The following is a 26,308-nucleotide window of genomic DNA, read 5'->3' as shown; positions in this document are numbered from 1 at the left end:
TGTGTCCTCCCCCCCCGTGTGTGTCTCTCCCCCCCCCGTGTTGTGTCTCCTCCCCCCCCGTGTGTGTCTCCCCCCCCCGTGTGTGTCTCCCCCCCGGTGTGTGTCTCCCCCCCCCGTGTGTGTCTCCCCCCCCCCGTGTGTGTCTCCCCCCCCCCGTGTGTGTCTCCCCCCCCGTCGTGTCCCCCCGTGTGTCTCCCCCCCCCGTGTGTGTCCTCCCCCCCCCCGTGTGTGTCTCCCCCCCCGTGTGTGTCTCTCCCTCTCCTCCTCTCTCTCTCCCCATCCCCCGCGTGTGTCTCCCCCCCCGTGTGTCTCCCCCCCCGTGTGTCTCCCCCCCGGTGTCTCCCCCGCTCCCCGTGTGTCTCCCCCCCCGTGTGTCTCCCCCCCGTGTGTGTCTCCCCCCCCCGTGTGTGTCTCTCCCTCTCCTCCTCTCTCTCTCCCCATCCCCCCCCGTGTGTCTCCCCCCCGTGTGTGTCCCCCCCCGTGTGTCTCCCCCCCCGTGTGTCTCCCCCCGTGTGTCTCCCCCCCGTGTGTCTCCCCCCCGTGGTGTCTCCCCCCCGTGTGTCCCCCCCGCCGTGTGTCCCCCCCCCGTGTGTCCCCCCCCCGTGTGTCTCCCCCCCCCGTGTGTCCTCCCCCCCGTGTGTCTCCCCCCCGTGTGTCTCCCCCCCGTGTGTCTTCCCCCCCCGTGTAGTCTCCCCCCCCGTGTGTCTCCCCCCCCGTGTGTCTCCCCCCCCCCCCGTGTGTCCCCCCCCGTGTGTCCCCCCCCGTGTGTCCCCCCGTGTCCCCCCCCCGTGTGTCCCCCCCCGTGTGTGTCCCCCCCCGTGTGTGTCCCCCCCCCGTGTGTGTCTCCCCCCCCCGTGTGTGTCTCCCCCCCCGTGTGTCTCCCCCCCCGTGTGTGTCTCCCCCCCGTGTGTGTGTCTCCCCCCCGTGTGTGCGCCCCCCCGCGTGTGTGTCCCCCTCCGTGTGTGTCTCTCCCTCTCCTCCTCTCTCTCTCTCCCCCCTCCCCCCCACCTCTCCCCCCCGTGTGTGTCTCCCCCCGTGTGTGTGTCTCCCCCCCCGTGTGTGTGTCTCCCCCCCCGTGTGTGTCTCCCCCCCGCGTGTCTCCCCCCCGTGTGTGTCTCTCCCTCTCCTCCTCTCTCTCTCTCTCCCATCCCCCCCGTGTGTGTCTCTCCCTCTCCTCTCTCTCTCTCTCTCTCTCTCTCTCTCCCATCCCCCCGTCTGTGTGTCTCCCCCCCATGTGTGTCTCTCCCATCCCCTCCCCGCCTCTCTCCCCCCCGCGTGTGTCTCCCCCCGCGCGTGTCTCCCCCGTGTGTGTCTCTCTCTCTCCTCTCCTCTCCCCCCATCCCCCCGTGTGTGTCTCCCCCCCGTGTGTGTCTCCCCCCCGTGTGTGTCTCCCCCCCCATGTGTGTCTCCCCCCCCGTGTGTGTCTCTCCCTCCCTCTCTCTCTCTCTCTCTCTTTCTCTCTCCCCATCCCCCCCGTGTGTGTGTCTCCCCCCCCGTGTGTGTCTCCCCCCCCGTGTGTGTGTATGTGTCTCTCTCTGCCCATCCCCCCCGTGTGTGTCTCCCCCCGTGTGTGTCTCCCCCCTGTGTGTGTCTCTCTCTCTCTCTCCCATCCCCCCCGTGTGTGTCTCTCCCCCGTGTGTGTCTCTCCCTCTCTTCCTCTCTCTCTCTCTCTCCCCATCCCCCCCCGTGTGTCTCTCTTCACCCCCCTCTGTATGTGTGTGTCTCTCTCTGCCTCTCTCCCCCGTGTGTGTCTCCCCCGTGTGTGTCTCTCTCTCTCTCCCCATCCCCCCCGTGTGTGTCTCCCCCGTGTGTGTGTGTGTGTCTCTCCCCCCCGTGTGTGTCTCTCCCCCACCTCTCTTTCTTCCCCTCTCTGTATGTGTCTCTCTCTCTGCCTCTCTCCCCCCCTGTGTGTGTGTGTGTCTCTTCCTCTCCTCCTCTCTCTCTCTCTCCCTATCCCCCCCATGTGTGTGTCTCTCCCCCCCCGCCTCTGTCTCTTTCTCTCTCTTCGCCCCTCTGTGTGTGTGTGTGTGTGTGTGTTTCTCTCTCTCTCTGCCTCTCTCCCCGTGTGTGTGTGTGTCTCCCTCTCCTCCTCTCTCTCCCTATCCCCCCCTGTGTGTGTGTGTGTCCCTCTCCCCCACCCCTCTCTCTCTTCCTCTCTCTTCCCCCCCGTGTGTGTGTCTCTCTCTCTCTGCCTCTCTCCCCCCCTCGTGTGTGTGTCTCTCTCTCCCCCCTCCTCTGTGTGTGTGTGTGTGTGTGTGTATGTGTCTCTCCCCCCGCCTCTCTCTCTCTCTTCCCCCCGTGTGTGTCTCTCTCTCTGCCTCTCTCCCCCCCCTGTGTGTGTGTGTCTCTCCCTCTCCTCCTCGCTCTCTCTCTCCCTATCCCCCCCTGTGTGTGTGTGTCCCTCTTCCCCCGCCTCTCTCTCTCTTTCTCTCTCTTCCCCCGTGTGTGTGTGTCTCTCTCTCTCCCCCCTCCTCCTCTGTGTGTGTGTGTGTGTGTCTCTCTCTCTCTCTCTCTCTGCCTCTCTCTCCCTCCTCTGTCTGCCTCTCTCTTTCTATCTCTCCCCCCCCCCATGTGTTTGTGTGTGTCTCTATCTCTCTGTCTCACACCGTCTCTCTCTCTTTCTCTGTCTGTTCCGCATTGTGCCATGATATGGGAATACAGAGGAGCTGACAGGCAGATAGTCTGTCCCGGGGGGACCCAGTTCCAAGTACGGACCCCCCCTCCCCCCCCCCACCACCACCTTTGTCTTCAGAAACTACCCTGCTTGTCAAACAGTGGGGGCACCTTTTTGCCCTCTCCCCTCCATGTGCCCTCATCCCCTTTACTGAATCTTTTCCTTCTCTGCCAATTTGCCTTGGCTGTTTGTTAACCTTGGAACCACCCCCCCAAACAAAACAAAGATTCTCGCACGTCCAACAAACGATCTGTTGGACTCTGCCTTCAATGTAATCAGTGCACTCGGGCAGAGTACTCACCCAATGGCTCACCAGCTCCAAGCAGGGACCTTCTCCCTCTGTCTGCAGCCCCTAGGTGCTTCTAAATTGGTTCAGCTTCTGTGAATTGTTTCTCCCCCCAGCTTCTCAGGTGCCTGCCTATAGCTGGAGGAGTACCTTCCACCTGTTTACAGTGCTCCGTGAGTGATCGGAATCAGCGCTAGCTGGCTGGCTTGGGAGCCCAGACTTGGCTGGGGTCCATCTGAAGGCAGCTGAACCAGTCTTTTCCCTACTGTCACTGACGGTCTGTTACTCTGTCATACAGTGCCAGCGGAGAGTGGTTTGGCCGTGCACTTGAACGCCTTTTACCTCCAAGCCCTTGATGGCTTCCTCATGGTGCTGACGGAAGAAGGTGACATCGTATACCTGTCGGAGAACGTGAACAGATATCTCGGGCTGACCCAGGTGATCAAAGGGTTAATGCACGGCAGAGGCCCGGGTTATGTAATTCGGATTCAGATTTGTTCATTTATCACATGTACAATGGAAACATACCGTGGAGTATGTCCATTGTGTCAACAACAGACGTACAACTGTTGCCACACATTCTGGCGCCATCAGACTTGCTGCCCGTTACGTCCCTTACTGGCAGTGAAGGTCCTCCGTCCGTGGCGCTGTTCAGGGCTCCCTTCGCTGTGCCAGGAGCTTCCTCTCTCTTTCCACTACTGTCAGTCAGGCAAGACCCGGGAATCCTGTTGCACACCGATGTAGAAGGACTCTTCATTGCTGTTTCCCTAACAATTTTGTTTGACCAGTCAGGGTTGTTATCCCTGAGCTGAACCCCCGAACCTGTGGGCCACTCTTAGTCTGGCCTCTACCCTTTGGCCTGTTTGGCATTGGTGACCCTCCCAAGAGCCAAAACGCAAAGCCCTGACTCCAGCCAGCATAGCTCACCTGGTCATTGAGGCACACAAGCCCCCAAATCCTTCGATAAGGTTGTGGTCCTCTTTAAGGCACCAATATAGTATGCCCCCAAAGTCCAGCAGAACAAGACAGATAACGACAACAGCTAAGCAAGCCCCTTTCCTCCCACCCATCCAACTACACACCACACTCACACTTCCAACCCAAGGTCCGGCCTTCAGCTTCCAGTGGACTTGTGGACTCGCGTGTGTCGCAGCCTCTAATGCTCCCAGTGAGTTCACTGACCCAGGGCTTCGTTGGCCATGGCAGCTGGGATGCATGGACTGTGATGTCGGGGTCTCATCGCATTGGAGGTCTTCTAGGTTTAGAGAATTGGGGATCATGAGACTGTAATAACAGAAGCCTGTGACTGTTATAATTCTGGCTTTTGATCTTCAGTGTTGGACATCTAGACACAGTACAGCACAGGAACAGGCCCTTCAGCAATGATGGCTGTGCTGAGTAGGATGCCAAATTTAAACGAATTCCTTCTGCCTGCACATGGTCTACGTCCCTCCATTCCCTATTTTGTGAGATTGGGATTTTGATATGACACGTCTTCAGCCTGCGACATTGGTGATCTTAGAAACGCCCAAAATGCCAGGGTTCCCCAGCCTCAGATCCACGGACCCCTTGGTTGATGGTAGGGGCTCCGCGGCATTAAAAAAAAAGGTTGGGAACTCCAAACTCAGCAGGGCTGGCAGCATCTATGGAGTCAACATTGTGGGCCAAGACCCGTCATCAGGACGAGAGGAAGGGGACAGAAGACAGAATAAGAAGTTGGGCGGAGGTGAAAGAGTACAAGCTGGCAGGTGATAGGTGAGGGGGAAAGTGGGTGAGGGGCTGGAAGAAGCAAAGCTGGGAGGTGATGGGTGGAAGAGATAAAGGGCGGAAGAAGAAGGAATCTGATGAGAGAGTCTTTGTTCGTCCATCATTGGCGTCGATGAGGACCTCGACACCATTATTGATGATGTCGAGACTAGCGCGTGATTTGGATTTAAGTGAGGGAGAGTTGCGCAGCGTCAGCCTCACTCTCTTTTCCCAATTCCCATCTGGATCCAGTGGCAAGACAGAGTCTAGACGGCTGGAGATGGGACTAGGCGCAGTGGATGACCAGGACGTCTTCTGTGTCTTGTCCTGCTCTACATGTTCCACGACGCTTGCAGAGACCGCCTTCCTGACCGTTGGACCTTCCATTGGTCTCGTCTGCTCAATCCACCGGAGTCTGTCTTCACATGCTGGGATAGACAACTCCCTATCTCACCGAGGGTTTGAGACCCGTCGGCTACCCTCACCTGGTTTAGCCGGCTTGTCGAAGCCGTTGCCCGGGGTGTGGCCGCTGTCGCATGTAAACAGCTACGGGGAGCCACAGGTGAGAGCTGAGTGCCAGGTGGGGACCAAAGGTGGGCTAACCGCCCTGAAAAGGATGCAACATGCTCCCCCACCAGAGGTGCTACCCCTCCCTGACACCCCAAGAGAGTAGACAATGGGAGACAGGGAAGGAGGAGGGGAACTGGGGGAAGTGATGGGCAGGTCATGAGGGCAAGGGAGGAGATGAAAAGGGATGAGAGGGCCTCCAGAATGAGGGAAAACAAAACGGAGGGAGGAGCAGAGGGGAGTGGTCACCAGAAGTTAAAGAAATCGATGTTTATGCCCTCAGGTTCAAGGCTAGCCAGATAGAATACAAGGTGTTGCTCCTCCAGCCTGCATCTGGCCTCATTGTGGCTGCAGAGAGGACCATCGTCAGACACATCAGTTTAGGAATGGGTAGCCACAGGGAGATCATCTGGGATTGACATATGGGAAGTCCAAAGGCTGTAATATTGGGCATCGGATTTATAACATTGGGGATCTGGATTAATGCTGAGATCACTGCCTATGGTGGGAGTGTCTAAGATCAGAGGAGACACCGTCAGAATAGAGAGGTGTCCTTTTCGAAAGGAGATGAGGAATTTCTTTAGCCAGAGAGTGGTGAAACTGTGAAATTTGTTGCCAAGTCTGTGGGTATATTTAAGGCAGAGATTCTTGATTAGTCAGGGCATGAAAGGATTTGGGGAGAAGACAGGGAGAGTGGAGCTGAGAGGGAAATAGATCAGCTGATGAACTGGTAGAATGGACTTGATGGGCCAAATGGCCTAATTCTGCTGCTATGTTTTATGGAGCAAATACTATTAAATTCAAACAAGAACCAGTAGTGGGGGTGGGGGGGTGGTGGAGAGAACTTCTTCATACGTAATCTCCCCACGGTAATCACACACCATTGTTAGAACACAGACTGACAGTTTCACTGCTGGAGTAAATCTCTTACTATCTCTTCTTTCAGTTAGTCCTGACGAAGGGTCTCGGCCCGAAACGTCGACTGTACCTCTTCCAATAGATGCTGCCTGGCCTGCTGCGTTCCACCAGCATTTTGTGTGTGTTGCTTGAACTTCCAGCATCTGCAGATTTCCTCATGTCAATCTCCACTCTAAGTGTACCGAATGACTTGGCCTCCACAGCCACCTGCGGCAGTGAATTCCACAGAACATTTTGTCAACTTCTAAACCTGGGGTTCCCAACCTGAGGCCCACTGACCCCTCAGTTAACAGTATTGGCCCACGGCATAAAAACGGTTGGGGCTCCTATTCCAGACAAAATCAAATGGATGTCCATAAATCCATAAACTTGTTTGTTACCCAGTTTTGGTCTGTATGAGAGCTGGATGTCTTTTATCGGTTAAGCAGTTCGAGACTTACGGTTCCCCACTCTCTACTCCCACAGCTTGCTCTGATCGGCCACAGCATCTTTGAGTTCATCCACCCATGTGATGAGGAGGAAGTGAAGGACCTACTGATGGCACGTCAAGGTGAGGGTCTCTCACCCACCTCCCTCCCCCAACACACATCCATTGGCGGGGAGCAGGTGCACGGGGGGAGTAAAGGGTTCAGAGGGGAGTAGGGTGCCAGAACAATGTAGACAACAAAATGCACAATGTGGTTCTGCAGGGGAGATCCTTTTATTCTCTGTTGCTATTTTGGGTGGTTTTGAATCAGGGTGGTCTGCAAATAACAAACACTGAACTGAATATGCCTGGACTCTTTTGACTTCGTGTTTTATATTGTGTCTTTTTCACTTGTGTATATTTTTGTTGCTGTTGGCATGATTTGTCTTTTTTTTTTTGCACATGGGGCCAGGTGTTTTATAATTTTCTTTAAATGGGTTCCGTGATTTTCTTTGTTCAGAGGGAAGATGGATTCCAGGGTTATACACTGTATATAATAATAAATGTACTTTGAATCTTTGAGCAAAGTGGGTGGTGGGGTGGCAGTTTGTAGTTGGGCAGCGCAGTAGCATAGCAGTTAGTGTAACGCTGTTACAGCACCAGCAACAAGCTGGGTTCAAATCCCACTGCAGTCTGTGAGGAGTTTGTACATTTTCCCCGTGACCACGTGGGTTTCCTCCTGGCGCTCCAGTTTCCGCCCACATTCCTAAGACATACAGGTTAGTTGTGGGCGTGCTACGCTGGGGCTGGAAGCGTTGTGACGTTTGCGGGCTGCCCCCAGCACAGACTTGGACTGTGATGGTTGTTGGCGCAAACGACGCATTTCACTGTGTGTTTTGATGTACACCTGATTAGTAATTCTTCAGTGGTTCTGTCAAGGGTTGAGGTGCTCTCCCTGGTCCATGGAGTGTGCTGTCCGTTGGGAATGTGGGGGGATCAGGCACACACACGAGTATTTAGGGGGCTGATCACTGTAATCAGAGTAGAAATACTGCCACGGTTCCTTAAGGTTATAGTCAGGAGGAGGTAATGGGGACAAGCTCCCACTACCTATCAAATGCTCCCAATGACGTGTGTCTCAAATAGCCTCTGACAACCAAGTCCAGTTCCTGGCCTTCACATGTGGCTTAGCTACTCAGCCTGGCAGAACAGTTTCTACTGACAGGAGAAGGAGTAAAAGTGGGTTTCTGGTGCCTTAAAACCAGTCACTTTGTGCAGATGGGGCTTGCCAGCTGTGGTTGGCAGTTGATCTATGAGAGGGAAATCTCTGATCTCTAACCTCCGCTACCCACTCATGGGGGAGGCTTCAGCAGTACACCCCGAGGGTTAAGCCCAGGGCTGGAGTCGTTAAGGCACTCCTACACTGAGTTCAACGCTGACCGGCAACGCCTGCGATGCCACTGCTGGCATACGGTATCGGTGCCTGCAGTTCTATCAATCCAATCAGCTGCGCGGAGAGGGGGTGGCTGCTGCATGGGCAACAGCTTACTGTCCGTCTCGTACTGCCCTAGCAGTGTCACGTAGGCAGCTGGGAGGCAACATCCGTGGTCGGCCCAGACCAGTGAAGGACCTCAATATTGCCACCCAGAGTTGTGATGGTATGAATGTCGGAACTGTAATGTCGATGGTCGTAATGTCAGGGGCTCATGTGCTGGTGGGCCTTGGAGCACTAATATTGGAGGGGACTATTAATACTAGTGGGCTTGGCAGTGTCACATGGAGGTGGTAATATTGGGGGAGTGATTAAGCTAGTCAGTTTAATCAAAGTGGACTAATTGACTTATTGACAAAATTAACTGTCTAACTCCATCTATTGTTTAATCAATGGACTCGCTGATTTGTTTCTTCCTGTGGATCCGTCAGTGCAAGGCCTCACAGCGAAGCAGGAGGCCCAGGCCCAGAGGGACTTCTTCATGAGGATGAAATGTACGCTGGTGAACGGGAAACGGGCGGCCACCATCAAATCAGCAACGTGGAGAGTAAGTAACATGCCCATGCAGTCCGAATCTTGTGGTTGCACCAAGCAGCTGCCACGCACAAAATGCTGGAGGGACTCAGCAGGTCAGGCAGCATCTATCGAAATGGGTAAGCAGTTGACGTTTCAGGCCAAGACCCTTCTTCAGGATTGAGAAGGAAGGGGGAAGATACCAGAAAAAGGAGGGGGAGGAGAAGGAGGACAAGATAATAGGTAATAGGTAAAACCAGGTGGATGGGAAAGATAAAGGGCAGGAGAGGAAGGAATCTGATAGGAGAGGAGAGTGTTCCATAGGAGAAAGGGAAGGAGGAGAGGCGATAGGCAATAGAAGAAGAGGAAGAAGGAATTTCTTTTTACCAGAAAGAGAATTTGATATTCATGCCATCAGGTCGTGGCTGCCCAGATGGAATATGAGGTGCTGGTCCTCCACCCTGAGGGTGGCCTCATCTTGGAACAAGCTGCCTTCCCATGTCTAAACACTGACTTGTGCGGGGACAGCTGACCTTGAACTTCTCCCTCCCTGGTGAAGTCGCTCCTGCAGTTGAGGAGGGAGCTCGTTGAGTTTAAGGACCGACAATACACTTCCAGTTCGGGATGGTGTGGGAGGTGCCAGGGAATATCTGGGTGGGGTGGTGGGACATGAAAGTACGTGAGGGCTAGATAGATACAGGCAGGAAAATTTGTGAGATCAGAGCAGGGGAACAGAGCTGTTCGGGGGAATAGATTTAGAATGGAGATGAGGAGAAACTGCTTTTCCTAGAGCGGTGAATCTGTGGAATTCACTGCCCAGGGAAGCAGTGGAGGCTACCTCATTAAATATATTTAGAACAGTTTGTTTATATATAGCAGGGAAATTAAGGGTGTTGGGGAGAAGACAGGTAATTAGCGCTGACTCCACAGCCAGATCAGCTGACAGGCCAGACGGCCGACTCCTGCTCCTAGTTCTTATGTTCTTACGGTGATGTTCCTTGGACCCTGTTGTCTTTCTCCTTTCTGGGTGAAGTGGCAGGTTTGGGACGTGGTCCTGGGAGGCTTCATGGCAATTAACGACAGAGCAGTTGTAGGTGGTCTGGGATATAGACACAGTTCATGGAACACTGACCCACAATGGGATACAAGTGACGAGCTCTCTATTCTCTCATCCTGGGTGGAGATACCCAGTGAATGGAGGGTCCAAGGACCGAATGAACTAATCCCTTCATAGCATCGTACAAGCCCTATCGAGTGGCGCTGAACTATTAATTTGCCCGGTCCCGTTAGACAATAGCCCTCCATACCTCTCTCATCCATGTACCTATCCAAACTTGCATGCACCACTTGCACTGGCAGCTCATTCCACACTCTCACCACCCTCTGAATGAAGATGTTTCCCCTCAGGTTCCCCTTAAATATTTCACCTTACACCTATGACCTCCAGTACTAGTCTCACAACTTGAGGGGAAAATGTTTGCATTCACCTGAACTAAACACCTCATAATTTTGTATACGTCTGTCAACTCTTCCCTCATTCTCCTAGGCTCCAGGGAATAACGTAGTAACCTATTCAACCTTTCCCTATAACTCAGATCCTCAAGACCCGACAACAGCCTTGTAAAGTTTTTCTGCACTCTTTCAGTCTTATTGACATCTTTCCTGTAGGTAGGTGACCAAAACTGCACACAATACTCCAAATTAGACCTCGCCAGTATCTTGTACAACTTCAACGTAACATCCCGACAGGAACTCCTTACTGATTTGGTGTGTCTTGGTCATGTGGCCAGAATGGTAGAATTCATCGGCAGTGTCTGAGCAGCAAGTTCGGGAGATGACTACTGAGAGGAGCGGAGTCAGGCAGGGCAGCAGTTCCCATCACCTCACAGCAGTTCTCTATCTCCCTCGTCAGCCATCATTCCCACCTCATCCAGTGCCTCCCACCCACCTCCATCTACCTGCTGCCACAACCCTCATTGGTGCCTCTAATGCCAGGCTTATCCATTTCACGCCCCCCCCCCCCCATCAGCCCGACAGGTTGGTGTCTGAACTCTCAGCAACTCCCATTTACCCTTCACTCCCACACTCGCTGACCCACTGGGTGCTGGGATTCACTGTGTTTCTGACTGCGCTTTCTCTGCCTAGGTGCTGCACTGCATGGGACACATACAACGATGCGAGGTGAACCCCAAATCTCCTTCAAACAGCGCCATCCCGGAGTCTCTGATGTCTTTCCTGCTGATGATCTGTGAGCCCATCCCTGACCCCACCAGCATCGAGGTTCGGCTGGACAGCAAGTCCTTCCTGAGTCGGCACAGCATGGACATGAAGTTCACCTACTGCGATGCACGGTAGGCAGACGGGGTGAGGGTGGAGGGGCAGCTTGAGAAACTCTCACCACTCGCTGTGGGCTGAAGCCACAGATTCTCAGCTGAGCTCATTATTGTGGTGTGGGCGGTGGGAGTGAGAGTGAATCACTGACTGACACTGGATACCGTGCTGTCTCGGTGAATGGGGTATTTAGGAGGTGAATGCCGGTTGCTTTGCCTCACCGCAGATGGAGGCACAGCTAATGGTGGTGATGCTTCACAGCTGCAGTGACCCTGTTTCAATCCTGACCTTCCTTTGTGTGCTGTCTGCACGAGCTGACGTCCCCAGGAATAAATGCCACATGGGTTCCCCCTGCACCTGGGGTTACAGTTTCTTCCCACATCCCATCAAACCCACAGCTTTTTGGGATGTCTGGACTGACTACCATAAGTGGTGGAACCTGGAGGAAGGTGGTTGGAATGCTGAGGCAACGGTTGACTGGAACCGCTGACAATCAACACTGGTGCACCTCAGGGGTGTGTGCTTAGCCCACTGCTCTACTCTCTATCTACACATAACTGTTTGGCTAGGCATAGCTCAAATACCATCTATAAATTTGCTGACGATACAACCATTGTTGATAGAATCTCAGGTGGTGACGAGAGGGCGTACAGGAGTGAGATATGCCAACTAGTGGAATGGTGCCACAGCAACAACCTGGCACTCAACGTCAGTAAGATGAAAGAGCTGATTGTGGACTTCAGGAAGGGTAAGACGAAGGAACACATACCAATCCTCATAGAGGGATCGGATGTGGAGAGTGAGCAGCTTCAAGTTCCTGGCTGTCAAGATCTCTGAGGATCTAACCTGATCCCAACATATTGATGTAGTCATAAAGAAGGCAAGACTTTATTAGGAGTTTGAAGAGATTTGGCATGTCAACAAATACACTCAAAAACTTCTATAGTTGTATCGTGGAGAGCATTCTGACAGGCTGCATCACTGTCTGGTATGGAGGGGCTACTGCACAGGACCGAAAGAAGCTGCAGAAAGTTGTAAATCTAGTCAGCTCCATCTTGGGTACTCGCCTACAAAGTACCCAGGACATCTTCAGGGAGCGGTGTCTCAGAAAGGGGGCATCCATTATTAAGGACCTCCAGCACCCAGGGCATGCCCTTTACTCACTGTTACCATCAGGTGGGAGATACAGAAGCCTGAAGGCACACACTCAGCGATTCAGGAACAGCTTCTTCCCCTCTGTCATCTGATTCCTAAATGGACATTGAATCTTTGGACACTACCTCACTTTTTTTTAATTTACTGTATTTCTGTTTTTGCATGTTTTTTAAATATTCAATATATGTAATTGATTTACTTATTTTTATTTTATTTTTTCTCTGCTATATTATATATTGCATTGAACTGCTGCTGCTAAATTAACAAATTTCACGTCACATGCCGGTGATAATGAAATTGTGAGAGAGAATGGGATTTCTCTGTGAGCTAGTATTGGCCGATGGGCCAAAACCTCCTCAAAACCAAAGGTGGAAAGATGAGAAATTCCATTCCAATGCAGATCCTCCCGTCGTGCTACAGGCTCTGTGGTGGTCTGTCGGTGAACATGATCCCACAAGCAGGAATAAGCGAATGACGAGGCAGCAACCACAAAATGCTCCGGGGGTCGGGGGGGAAGCTCAGCAAGCCAGGCAGAATCTGTGGAGATGAATAAACAGTTGACGTTTCCGGCCAAGATCCTCCTTCTGGACTGGAAAGGAAAGGGGAAGACACCAGAATAAAAAGGTTAGGGGAGAGGAAGGAGGATTGCTAGAAGGTGATAGGTGAAGCCAGGTAGGTAGAAAAGATTAAGGGCTGGAGAAGGAGGAATCTGATAGGAGAGGAGAGTGGACCCTAGGAGAAAGGGCAGGGAGAGATGAGAAGAGGCCAGAGTGGGGATTAGAAGAACAGGGAAGGATATTTTTTTTCACCGGAACAAAATCAATATTCATGCCATCAAGTTGGAGGCTACCCGGACGGAATATAAGGTGTTGCTCCTCCACCCTGAGTGTGGCCTCATCTTGGAACAAGAGGAGCCCATGGACCCAAATATTGGAATTGGAATTTAAATGTTTGGCCACCGGGAAATTCCGCCTTTTTCAGATGGTGCGGAGGTGCAAGATCTGATATATGACGGGCCTCACCAATGTAGAGGAGGCCACATCAGGAGTACCGGACACAATAGACAACCCTAGCAGATTCGCAGGTGAAGTGTTACCTCACCTGGAAGAACTGTTTGGGTCCCCAGATGACAAGGAAGTATTTTTTAATGATTTGAAGCCCCCAAGGTATCACTCCCAGAGGTGAAAGCAAGCCTCAGTATAAGGCCCTGGGAGGGGCTGGAAGTGATCTCAGAGGCTGGGTGGGGGGGGAGGAGGGGAAGGGGCTGCAGTGATCGTATCTGTTTTCCTACAGCTGTACGTGTCTAGGATACGTGAAGAAAAGCAGGGAATGAGTCTGAGGGGTTAAATTCCTGACTGCCACTGTCTCTGTACATCGGAACGTTTTGTTCACTGGCGGGCTGCCAGCCTCGGGCTGAAAATAGAACAACAGTGGGTTTGCTGCACACATTTAAAGAGCACTTGGTACCGTAGTGCTGGAGAGTGTTCTCAGGCAGTCTTTGGGGGTCTGGGATTGCTGAATCAGTGAGGGGTGTTGTTGGCGTTAACAACCAACACTCCTGAGGATGTGCTGGGGGCAGCCCACAGGTGTGGCTATGCTCCGGCAACAACATTGCGCAGCCACAATTTACTAATCCGAATTTGTCCATACGCCTTTGGGCTGTGGGTGGGAACCGGAGCACCCGGAGGAAACCCACACAGTCACGGGGAGAGCGTACAAACTCCTTACAGGTGGTGGCGAGAATTGAACCCGGGTTACTGGCGCTATAGTAGCGTTACACTCCCCTGGCCACAATGCTCAGCAAAGCAACAGCCCAGATGCACCTCCGTCTCCAGGGCAGGCCGGTCCCCGGCACCGGACTCTCACACTTGCAGGCATCGGGATTCAGAATCAGAAATCGGGTTTAACAATTATGTATCGAGATAAAGCACGGAGTAAGCCCTTCCAGCTCTTTGAGCTGCAATGCCTAGTAATCCCCCGATTTAATCCTAGTCTAATCACGGGACAATTTACAATCACTAATTAATCTACCAACCTACAACGCCACTGTGCCGCCCCATATCACCGGCAAGTGTCATGAAGTTCGTTGTGGCAGCAGTACATTGCAATACATAATTAAAAAAATCTAAGATTACAGTAAGAAATGTATGTAAAAAATTTAGTGCAAAAAGAGAGCAAGAAAAAAGTGATCTAGCATTCATGCGGACCGTGGGAACTGCAGATGGTGGGCAGTGTGGCGAGGAGGTGCCTTCCATGGGGTTTGTGTCTGCCCCCAGGATATGGCCTCCGGAAGACAATGCTGCTCATGCTCCTTCCCCTTGGGCTGTGAAGACCTGGGAGTCAGTGGGAACATCCACATTTCTCAAAAAGAATGTCTTCGGATCTCTCCTCTGTCTGTGACCCAGCTCTCAGTGGAGGGTGTGATCTGGGGATCTGGTCGGACGAGCAACATGACCTTTCCAGTGCATTTCCCACACGGTAATCCATGCCTCACTGCTGGGTCCAGCTTATTGAGCCAGTATTGGGGGCTGTTCCAGCACATGCTGTCTTGCAGATATTATCCTTGGCATTGTTACAGCATAGACTGTGTGTGGCTCCACTCCACAAAGTTTCAGATTCAAAGGAAAAACACACCAAAGGCAAAGAAACAGCTGCACTCAGTAGCCTGTTGTGTGGATCCCAGCTGCTGTACTCCATCCATTTCAAGGTTTGACGTGTTGTGCATTCAGATATGCTCTTCTGCACACCACTGTCGTAACGCATGGTTATTCGAGTTACTGTCACCTTCCTGTCATCTTGAACTAATCTGTCCATTCTCCTCTGACCTCTCTCATCAACAAAGTGTTTTCACCCACAGAACTACCACTCACTGGACGCTTTTTTGTCCTTCGCGCCACTCTCTGGTTGTGCTTAAAGATCTCAGGAGGTCGGCAATTTCTGAGATACTGTGACCAACAGTCATTCCATAGTCAAAGCCACTTGGATCACATTTATTCCCCATTCTGACATTTGGTCTGAACAACAACTGAACTTCTTGACCATGTCTACATGCTTTAATGTATTGAGTTGCTGCCACACGATTGGCTGATTAGATATTTGCATTAATGAGCAGGTGTATCTAATAAAGTGGCCACTCAGTGTATTTGCAACACACAAAATGCTGGAGGAACTCAGCAAATCAGGCAGCATCTATGGAAGGGAATAAATAGTTGACATTTTGGGCTAAGACAACTTCTTCAGGACTGGAGAGGAAGGAGGAAGAGCCATAATGAGGTCTGGGGTGAGGAGTTCAAGCTGGCAGGAGATAGGTGATACCAGTTGAGTGGGAAGGCGAGGTGGGTAGGGTGGTGAAGTTAGAAGCTGGGAGGTGATAGGTGGAAGAGGTAAAGGATTGAAGAACGAGGAATTTGATAGAGGAGAGGAGGGTGAACCATGGGAGAAAGGGAATAAGGAGGAGCACTAGAGGGAGGTGATAACCAGGTGAGGAGAAGAGAAGGGGTGAAAGGGAAGCCGGACACGAGATTCTGCAGATGCTGGAAATCCAGAGTAACACACACAATACTGAAGGAACAGAGCTCAGGCAGCATCTATGGGGAGGAGTGAACAGTCGACGTTTCAGGTCAAGACCCTTCATCAGGACTGGAAAGGAAGGGGGAAGAAGCCAGAATAAGTTAGCTGGAGGGAGAGGACAGCTGACAGGTGATAGGTGAGGGGGAAGGTGGGTGGGTGTGGGAGGGGGAAGGAGTACGAGCTGACAGGTGATAGGTGGGGGGGGGGTAAAATACCTCATTCCATTTGTGTGGCATCCAACCTGATGGCATGAACACCAATTCCTCTAACTTATGATAATTTTCCACCCCCTTCACTCCACTTTCCCTCTCTCTCATTCCACATTCTGGTTCTCCTCTTGCTCTTCTCAGCTGCCATTGCTTCCCCTGGATCACCTCTTCCTTCCCTTTCTCCCCTGGTCCACTCTCCCCTACTTTCTGATTCCTCCTTCTCCAGCCCTTTACTATTTCCACCTGTCTCCTCCAGCTTCCTACTTCATCCATACCTCCCCCAACAATCATTCCACAGTCAAAGTCACTTAGATCACATTTCTTCTCTGTTCTGATGTTTGAGCTGAACAGCAACTGGACCTCTTGACCATGTCTGCATGCTTTTATGCATTGACTGCTGCCATGTGATTGGCTGATTAGATATTTGCATTAATGAGTAGCTGTACCTAGTAAAGTATCTACTGACTGTACGTGACAAATAATCCTAATCTTTGAAAGTGTGGGAGTCCAGCTGACAAGGGGATTGAAATGGGCAAGCCTGGCATTAAGTGTTGTAGCAGCAGGTAGATTGAGGTGGGCTGGAGCTTGGGATTGCAGGCACGGAATGAGGCAACAACTGTCACTGATGGGCTAGAGAATGGTCACTGACGAGGGAGGGAGAGAACGAGGGCTGACGAGGGAGGGGAGGACGAGGGCTGACGAGGGAGGAGAGACGGGGGAGGACGAGGGCTGACGAGGGAGGGGGAGGACGAGGGAGGGGGAGAATGACTGCTGATGAGGTAGTGGGACCTGCTGCCCAGCCTGATTCTGCTTTTCCCTCTACAGAATCACCGAGCTCTGTGGTCACCACCCGAACTTGCTGCTCGGACACACTGCCTATGAATTCTACCATTCGCTGGACTCTGACCACATGACCAAGACGCACCAAATCTGTAGGTAGTTTCTGGTGGGACGTTAGCAATTGGGATGTTATGTTGAAGTTGTGTAAGACATTGGTGAGACCTAATTTGGAGTATTGTGTGCAGTTCTGGGCACCTACCTACAGGAAAGATGTCAATATGATTGAAAGAGTGCAGAGAAAATTTACAAGAATGTTGTTGGGTCTTGAGGAGCTGAATTATAGGGAAGGGTTGAGTACATTGGAGAATGAGGGGAAATCTGATGAGGTACTGAAATTGAGGGATTTAAGTAGGGTGAATGCAGACTTTTCTCCCTCAGATTGGGTGAGACGTCAACTAGAGGTCATGGGTTAAGGTGAAATGTTTAAGGGGAACATGAGGGTGAACTTCTTCACTCAGAGGGTGGTGAGAGTGTGGAACGAGCTGTCAGTAGAAGTTGTGGATGTGAGTTCAATTGCAACATTTAAGAGTAGTTTGGATAGGTACATGAATGGGAGGGATATGGAGAACTATGATCCAGACACGGGTTGATGGGACTTGGCAAAATACCAGTTCAGCATGGGCTAGATGGGCTGAAGGGCCTGTTTCTGTGCAGCACTGTTCTATAGACACAAGAGCTACTGCAGATGCTAGAAATCTGGAGCAATACACGCAGCGTACTCAGCAGGTCGGACAGCGTCAATGGATGGGAATAAAGAGACGACGTTTCGAGCTGAGACCCTTCACTCTGGTTTCTGTTCTGTCACAGCCCATCAGAGAGAGCAGAAGGAGCTGAACTGTGTCCCCGGCTGGCTGTGTGTAACAGGACCAGTGTGTGGCAAGCTCAGCTCTGTGTCTGTGCATGCTGATGGTGCAGGAATCCCTGGTATCTCACCACTGGCCATCCCGTGTTTCACCAGAATGATTAAGTTGTCACCTGATCCAGGAATAGGCACTACTGGAAGTGACTGGGAAAGAAACTAGTCAAAGCAGCTGGTGGGGGTTAGGGTTAAAGAGCTTGACTACTGGACCCAGACCAGCCCTTCACTGTGCACCCTTACCATCACCTTGGAAACTTCAATCAGTAGAACCTTGCTTTCTCCTCACACCCCGGGATATAATTCTGAAGTTAATTTGCCCGTTGAGTCAGTGGTAAGCAAGGCAAAAGCAATGTTAGCATTCATTTCCAGAGGACTAGAATACAATAGACCATAAAACATAGGAGCATGTTTAGGCCATTTGGCCCATTGAGTCTGCTCCACCATTTCATCATGGCTGATCCATTACCCTCTCCACCCCACTCTCCTGCCCTCTCCACTTATCTCTGACTAATCAGGAATCTATCAACCTCCATCTTAAATATACCCAATGACCTGGTCTCCACCTGTGGCAACGAATTCCACAGATTCACCACCCTCTGGGTAAAGAAATTCTTCCTCATCTTCATTCTAAATGGACGTCCCTCTAATCTGAGGCTGCGTCCTCTGGTCCGAGACATTCCCCCCACCCCCATCGGAAACATTCACTTCACATCAGTCGAGACCTTTCAACATTTGATAGGTTTCAATGAGATCACCCCTCGTTCTTCTGAATTCCAGTGAGTATTGGCTCAAAGGAATCAAACACTTCTCGTACATTAATCCTTTCAATCCTGGAATCATTTTCCTGAACCTCCTTTGAACCCTCTCCAGTATCAGCACATCCTTTCTTAGATGATTGTGATCAGTTCTGGGCCCCTTATCTAAGTGAGGCCTCAACAATGCCTTGTAAAGCCCCAGCATTCATTCTTGCTTTTATATTCTAGTCCTCGTGAAACGAATGCTAACATCGTATTTGCCTTCCTCATCAGTGCCTCAGTCTGCAAGCTGACCTCTGGCAAGTCCTGCACAAGGACTTCCAAGTCCGTTTGCACCTCAGATTTTTGAATTTTCTCTCCATTTAGAAAATAGTCTACACACTTTTATTTCTTCTACCAAAGTGCATGACAATACACTTCCTGACACTGTATTCCATCTTTGTCCATTATTGTAATCTGTCCAAGTTCTTCTACAGCCTCCGGGCTTCCTCAACATTACCTATCTTTGTATCGTATGCAGACTTGGCCACAAAGCAGGATGTAATTAATGCTGAAGCTTTATAAGGCATTAGTCAGACCGCACTTGGAGTATTGTGAGCAGTTTTGGGCTCCTTACCTAAGAAAAGGTAAGTTGGAGAGGCTCCAGTGGAGGTTCACAAGAATGATCCTGGGTTAGAAAAGGATAATGTATAAGCGTTTGATAGAAGAATAAGGGAAGGGGCGGGGGGGTGGAATCTCATTGAAACCTATCGAATGTTGAAAGGCCTATATAGAGTGGATGTTTCCTATTGTGGGGGAGTCTAGGGGCAGAGGGCACAGCCCCAGTATGCAAGGATGTCCCTTTAGAACAGGGATGAGGAGGAATTTTTTTTAGCCAGAGGGTAGTGAATCGGTGGAATTTGTTGCCTCAAAAACCGTGGAGGCCAAGTTGTTGAGTGTATTTAAAGCAGAGATTGATAGGTCCATGATTAGTAAAGGTGTCAAAGATTGCGGGGAGAAGACAGGAGAACAGGATTGAAGGGGAAAATAAGTCAGCTGTGGTGGAATGGTGGAGCAGACAAATGGCCCAATTCTACTCATATGTCTTATTTGTCTACCTCTCCTCCTCCTCCCTCCTACCTTTGCCCTTTCCCTCTCAGTCAATGCTGTTCTCACCCCTGAGCTTGGTTTTTCATGTGGTAGAGCAGATTGTGGTCTCCTCCTCTCCGCCCCAGGCGGTGGATGTTGGGAGGGGCTCCCCAGAATGTCTTGTTTTCCCTCTCACTAACCAAAGTGCATGTCAGCCACTGACTGCTGTGAAAACAAGTTTACTTTGGGTGGTGTCCAGGGGCTGTATTCTGGGCACATTGCTTTAAAGGTATTCAGAGCTGTTGTTTACTGAGCACAGTGTTGAATGTCACCCCGTCCAAAGGTTGTCAGGGACTCGGTGCCTGGTACAGTTCTGCAGGCAGCAGTTCTGAGTTTTCATTTGTATGGCACTTTTTGAGCTGCCTTGTGGGAGTGTTATTGAACAAAAAACCATGGTATGCCAGTGCAATAGTTACCTTGACGCTTTAGCGAGCCAGTAATCGTCGATCGGTGTTCTATTCCCACTGCCGTCTGAAGGAGTTCCTATGTTCTTCCCGTGACCGCCCGGATTCCTCTGGGTGCTCCAGTTCCTCCCACAGTCCAAAGATATATGGGTTAGTGTTAGTTAGCTGTAGGTGTGCTATCTTGGTGCCAGGAGTGTCCCTAGCACATCCTCGGACAGTTTTGTGGCAGAAGCCGGAGACTGGTGGTAGATGGTTGCCTCTCTGACTGGAGGTCTGTGATTAGTGGGGTGCCACAGGGATCGGTGCTGGGTTGGTTGTTGTTTGCCATCTACACCAACGATCTGGGTGATAATGCGGTTAACTGTATCAGTAAATTTGTAGATGTCACCAAGATTGGGGGTGTAGTGGACGGTGAGAGAGGCCGTCATGGCTTGCGGTGGGATCTAGACCAGCCGGAAAAATTGGCTGAACAATGGCAGATGGAATTTAATGCAGACAGGTGCGAGGTGTAGGACTAACCAGGGTAGGTCTTACATAGTGAACAGTCGGGCACTGAGGAGCGCGGTAGTTCAAAGGAATCTGGGAATACAGGTCCATAATTCACTGAAGTAGTAGCACAGGTCGATAGAGCTGTAAAGAAAGCTTTTGGCCCATTGGTCTTCATAAATCAAAGTACTGAGTACAGGAGATGAGATGTTATGTTGAAGTTGTATAAGATGGTGAGGCCTAATTCGGAGTACTGTGCAACACACATCAAAGTTGCTGGTGAACGCAGCAGGCCAGGCAGCATCTCTAGGAGGAGGTACAGTCGACGTTTCAGGCTGAGACCCTTCGTCAGGACTAATGAAGGGTCTCGGCCTGAAACGTCGACTGTACCTCCTCCTAGAGATGCTGCCTGCCCTGCTGCATTCACCAGCAACTTTGATGTGTGTTGCTTGAATTTCCAGCATCTGCAGAATTCCTCGTGTTGGAGTACTGTGTGCAGTTTTGTTCACCTACCTACAGAAAAGATGTAAACAAGGTTGAAAGAGTACAAAGAAAATATACAAGGATGTGCCAGGTCTGGAGGACCTGAGTTATAAGAAAAGATTGAGTAGGTTAGGACTTTATTCCTTGGCGCGTAGAAGATTAAGAGGAGATTTGACAGAGGTATACAAAATTGAGGTGTATAGATAGGGTAAATGCAAGCAGGCTTTTTTTTTTTAACTTGAGGTTGGGTGGTTCTACGACCAGAGTTCATGGGTTAAGGGTGAAAGGTGAAAAGTTTAAGGGGAACATGAGGGGGATCTTCGTCACTCAGAGGGTGGTGAGAGTGTGGAACGAGCTGCCGACGTAAGTGGTGCATGCGAGCTCGATAGTGTGGATAGGTACATGGATGGTAGGAGTATGGTATGGAGGACTATGGTCCTGGTGTGGGTTGATGGGAGTAGGTAGTTTATATGGTTTGGGACAGACTAGATGGGCCAAAAAGCCTGTTTCTGTGCTGTACTTTTCTACGACTCTATGTCGAAGCATTGTGGCACTTGCAGGCTCCCCCAGTACATCCTCGGACTGTGCTGGTCACTGGCGCAAACGGTGCCTTTCACTGTGTGTCTCGATATGTGACAAATAAAGCTAACCTTCAAACCGATGCCTAGCCATGTATTGAGGCATACAAGCAAGAACTTAATGGTTGAGGGATAGTAACTGTTTCTGAACCTGTTAGTGTGAGTCCTGAGGCTCCTATACCACCTTCCTGATGGCAGCAGTGAGAAGAGAGCGTGTCCTGGGTGGTGGGGATCCCTGATGATGGATGTTGCTTTATGCAACAGTGCTCCTTTTAGATGTGCTCAATGGTGGGGAGGGCTTTTCCCAATGAAACGATAACTCAGTCCCTCAAATCTTGGCAATATCCTGCCTAACCCCCTGAGTTCCTCCAGTACTTTCTGATTTCCAGAATCTGCAGAATCTCTTGTGTTGGTCAATTTTTTATACACTTTGTAGCATTGTTGCTATACCATGGCTGAGTGGAGATCCCATAGTTTTATGACAAACGGATCTGTAAGCTCACACCCTAAATCTCTGGGTTTTGCTGTCTACAGCATTTGTGGTACAAGGCTATTGCCGACGGGTGACTGGGTATAACTGTCCTTTGTGTTTGCTTCCACAGTGCTGAATAAGGGCCAGGTCAGCTCTGGTCAGTACCGCTTTCTGGCCAAGAGTGGAGGATATGTGTGGTTGGAGACGCAAGCCACTGTGATCTACAGTGGGGACAACTTAAAGCCGGAAAGCATCGTCTGCATTAACTACGTGCTCAGGTAAGTTCTCAGCAGAAACTGATGGTGTCTTGGAGAAAGGGAGTCCTGACATCGTGGGCAGTTTGAAGACTTATGAGGTCAGGGCAAACTTTTAAAATTCCTCAGCCTAAAGTTTGTATCTCACCACTGTCTCACTTCACAAACACGAGATTCTGCAGATTCTGGAAATCCAGAGCAACATGTACAAAACACTCAAATCATCAACTCTTATTCCTGTCCGTGGATGCTGCCTGACCTGCTGAGTTCCAACAGCATTTTGTGTGTGTTGTATTGTCTCTGCAATACATGCCCACACTCTCATGCACACCCACACACACACCTCCAAACTCAGGACGGGCTGCGTCCAGAGTCCCTACCCCAGATGTCTGGTTACACCAGCCCAAGAGCTCCGACCAGCCGTTCTTCAGTATTTGTGTCCGGTATCAACTCCAGGACTCTCCGATCACCAGACTTTGAACTGGGTGCCTCGCACTTGTACCGCAGCCTGCGTCCCTCCACCACTGGCCCGGCATCATCCTGAATTTCATCATCACACTGGCAGCAACCAAGTCCGTCCCTAATCTCTCTCTTGGCCTCCACATCTCTAACCCTTTCTTCACCTTGTATCTACTCCTTGCTTACCTATCTTCAGAGTTTAATTTCTCCCAAAGATCCTCCGGAGGAGCACCGTGGAATATTTGGTTGCTCTAAAACTCCATGCTAATGTTGATTAGGTTTCCAAACGTTCCTTAAAATTTCAGAATACAGGGCAGGATTCGGAGCAGTGTGGAGGAACAGAGGGATCTTAAAGTCCATGTCCGTAAATCCCTCAAAGTTGCCACACAAGTTAAGAAGGTGTAAGATGTATTGGCTGTCATTAGTTGGAGGATTGAGTACAAGAGCTGTGAGGTAACGTTGCAACTCTATAAAACCCTGGTTAGACCACACTTGGAGTATTGTGTTCATTTCTGGTCACCTCATTACAGGAAGGATGTGGGAGCTTTAGAGGGGGTGCAGAGGAGATTTACCAGCATGTCTTCTGAGGATAGGTTGCACGAGCTAGGGCTTTTCTCTCTGAAGTGAAGGAGGATGAGGGGTGATTTGTAATGACTCTCTCCCCCCCCCCCCCCCCCCCGTCTCCCTACAGTAAGGTAGTAGATGACACACTCATCCTCTCCCTGGACCAGAACACAAGTCACCAGGAGCCTGCAGTCGATCCCGGGAAAATCCAGGAGCTGCTCACCCATTGGAAGGACAATCCCACTGGCGCGGATGAGCTGGCACTAAGCTGTGTCGATATCATCGTCTCCCTGGATTTAAAAGGTACCGTGGGGCTTGGAGACCCTCCCAGTGAGACATGTCCATCAACACCCAGGGGCTTCATGAGCCTCCTGCAACATGAAGGGTGTCATCGACCCTAACGCTGAGACTTGCAGCTGGGGAAACTTGTAGACAGAGGCAGAAACCGTAAAATTACTATTGGAAAGATTTCTTAGGCCGCTCATCATCACTTTGTGCCGTGTCATATGAGCTGGGCGGTCAAGGTCTCCGTGACCAGGATTGTGCTTGACAGATGGTTCTACAGGAGTGGTTCCTTCTGGGCAGTGTCTTTACAAGACGGGTGACCCCCGTCCCTATCAACACACTTCGGAGATTGTTTGCCTGGCGTGAGTGGTCACATAACCAGCACCATTCTGAAAGGAGTTCCTGCATCCAGCCCGTGACTGCGTAGATTTCCTCCAGGTGCTCCATTTTCCTCCCGTGGTCTGAAGCTGTATCCCGGGTAGGTTAATTGGCCATTGTAAATGGTCCCGTGGTCGGGTTAGGGTTAATTGAGTTTGTCGGGGATGCTGGGCTGGAAGAGCCTGCTCCACGCAGTAGTGCCAAATAAACATTTGAAAGTGTGGATGACAGGTGAACCAAGATGAGCTTGAACTGAGTGTTGGTAAATGGGAGCAGGTTAGACAGGTATTTATGGGCTGAAGGGCCTGTTTCTGTGCTGAATTATGGAGGAAGACGGACCCTGTCCTCCCTAACCAACACCTTCCCTTTGTGTGTCAGACCGGCTGGATTCAAGCGCATTCCACTTTACCAGGAAACTCATGGAAGGTGGAGAGGAGCTCTTGATGCCCGAGGAGTTCTGCAGCCCCGCGCTCTGCAAATTACTCTCGCCCATCTTCAACCACCGGCTGGAGCCAGTACCCAGCGGCGGCCAAGGCACGGAGCCGGCAGCACGCAACAAATCTGGCCAGGCGGAGAGACGGGAGGCTGTGGTCACCAGGCCAAGTGACAGCACCAACTCGGTAAGTATCAGATTGGGGGGTGGGGTTAGATCATTACAGAGAATAATTCCCAGGAGAGAGTTTTAGAGCACTACAGCACAAAAACAGGCCCTTCGGCCCATCGACCTTCACCTGGATCATAACCCTCCATACCCCTCCCATCCAGGTATCTGTACAACCTTCTCTTAAATGTTTCAATTGAACCTGCATCCATCACTTCGCTGGCAGCTCGTTCCACACTCACTGCCCTCTGAGTGAAGGGGTTCCCCCTCAGGGTCTCTGTAAATATTTCACCTTTCACCCTTACCCCATGACCCACCCAACCTCAGTGGTAAAGGCCTGCTTATGTTTACCCTAATCCCTCAACAAACTCATTTGTAAGGCCAGTGATGTTGTGGGGATGGAACTGGACTCTCTGACGGTGGTGTTTGAAAAGAGGATGCTGTCCAAGTTGCATGCCATCTTGGACAATGTCTCCCATCCACTACATAATGTACTGGGTGGGCACAGGAGTACATTCAGCCAGAGACTCATTCCACCGAGATGCAACACTGAGCGTCATAGGAAGTCATTCCTGCCTGTGGCCATCAAACTTTACAACTCCTCCCTTGGAGGGTCAGACACCCTGAGCCAATAGGCTGGTCCTGGACTTATTTCATAATTTACTGGCATAATTTACATATTATTATTTAACTATTTATGGTTCTATTACTATTTATTATTTATGGTGCAACTGTAACGAAAACCAGTTTCCCCCGGGATCAATAAAGTATGACTATGACTACTTTAACAGTACATTTACTTTCAACTTTTGTGGGCACGTGGCCAAGTGGTTAAGGCATTGGACTAGCGATCTGAAGGTTGTGAGTTTGAGCCCCAGCCGAGGCAGCGTGTTGTGTCCTTGAGCAAGGCACTTAATCACACATTGCTCTGCGACGACACCGGTGCCAAGCTGTATGGGTCCTAATGCCCTTCCCTTGGACATCGGTGTTGTGGAGAGGGGAGACTTGCAGCATGGGCAACTGCCGGTCTTCCATACAACCTTGCCCAGGCCTGCGCCCTGGAGAGCGAAGACTTCCCAGACGCTGATCCATGGTCTCACAAGACTAACGATTGCCACTTTCAACTTTGAACTTTTCTTTTTATTTGAAGATTCAGCACGGTAACAGGCCCTACTGGTCAATGAGCCCAAATTACCCAATTACACTCATGTGACCGATAAACTTACTGATCTGTACATCTTTGGAATGTGGGAGAAAACCAGAGCACCTTGTTGAAGTCTACACTGACACGGGGAGAACATACAAACAGGCGAGAATCGGACCTGGGTTTCTGACGCTGTGGTAGCATTGCCCTAACTGCTGTGCAATCTTGAACGCAGAGCAATACAGCGCAGGCACCCCCTACACCTCCCTCTCCGGCCCACAAAGCCATGCCAACCCTCCAGCCTTCCCCAAAATAAATCCAACTCTTTCCTTCCACACCGCCCGCCACTCCTTTCCCGTCCACGTGCCCATCCTACAGTTCCCAGTGAATCTGCCTCTACCACCACCCCTGACAGTGGACCCTCTGCACCCACTACTCTCCATGTAGGGAAACAAAACTATTGCTTGTAGGGTTCTTCGCCAAGCGTGGAGATGAGGTTGCAAACGTTTCGACACCAGTTGAGGTGACGTCATCAGTGCACGACTGAGTGTTGTTTTTCACTATTCTGATTGGTCGGCTGGCAACACTGGCCGCAAGTCTGCACTGCGTCCCGGCCAACCAGGATAGCTGGGTGATCTCTGCTGGCCAGTATCCCTGGTTGTTGGTCGTTCAGAGAGTTGGTTGCTTGAGTGTCCACAGATCACCCCTCGGTCCCAATCCTACAGGCACATGGGTTTGTCTCTCACCCAGC

At 51.0% G+C, this 26,308-nt stretch overlaps 1 protein-coding gene across 2 annotated transcripts in view; it reads left to right on the top strand.

The window, feature by feature from the left end:
* Positions 1–2,918: 2,918 nt before the first annotated feature.
* LOC140206170 (hypoxia-inducible factor 1-alpha-like) overlaps positions 2,919–26,308 on the top strand; it is a 45,710-nt gene continuing 22,320 nt past the window's right edge. Inside the window, exons 1-8 of one of the 2 annotated variants that reach the window (XM_072274431.1) lie at positions 2,919–3,398; positions 6,657–6,741; positions 8,521–8,636; positions 10,748–10,953; positions 16,693–16,799; positions 22,003–22,150; positions 23,277–23,452; positions 24,191–24,432. In XM_072274431.1, the coding sequence (XP_072130532.1) occupies positions 3,327–3,398; positions 6,657–6,741; positions 8,521–8,636; positions 10,748–10,953; positions 16,693–16,799; positions 22,003–22,150; positions 23,277–23,452; positions 24,191–24,432 (1,152 nt within the window). In that variant the 5' untranslated portion in view covers positions 2,919–3,326. The remainder of the gene's footprint in view (positions 3,399–6,656; positions 6,742–8,520; positions 8,637–10,747; positions 10,954–16,692; positions 16,800–22,002; positions 22,151–23,276; positions 23,453–24,190; positions 24,433–26,308) is intronic. The other variant, XM_072274430.1, reaches the window with a different exon arrangement.

This window comes from Mobula birostris, chromosome 12 (genome assembly GCF_030028105.1).
Source record: "Mobula birostris isolate sMobBir1 chromosome 12, sMobBir1.hap1, whole genome shotgun sequence".
NCBI lineage: Eukaryota > Metazoa > Chordata > Chondrichthyes > Myliobatiformes > Myliobatidae > Mobula > Mobula birostris.
This window is presented reverse-complemented; position numbering and strand designations above follow the sequence as displayed.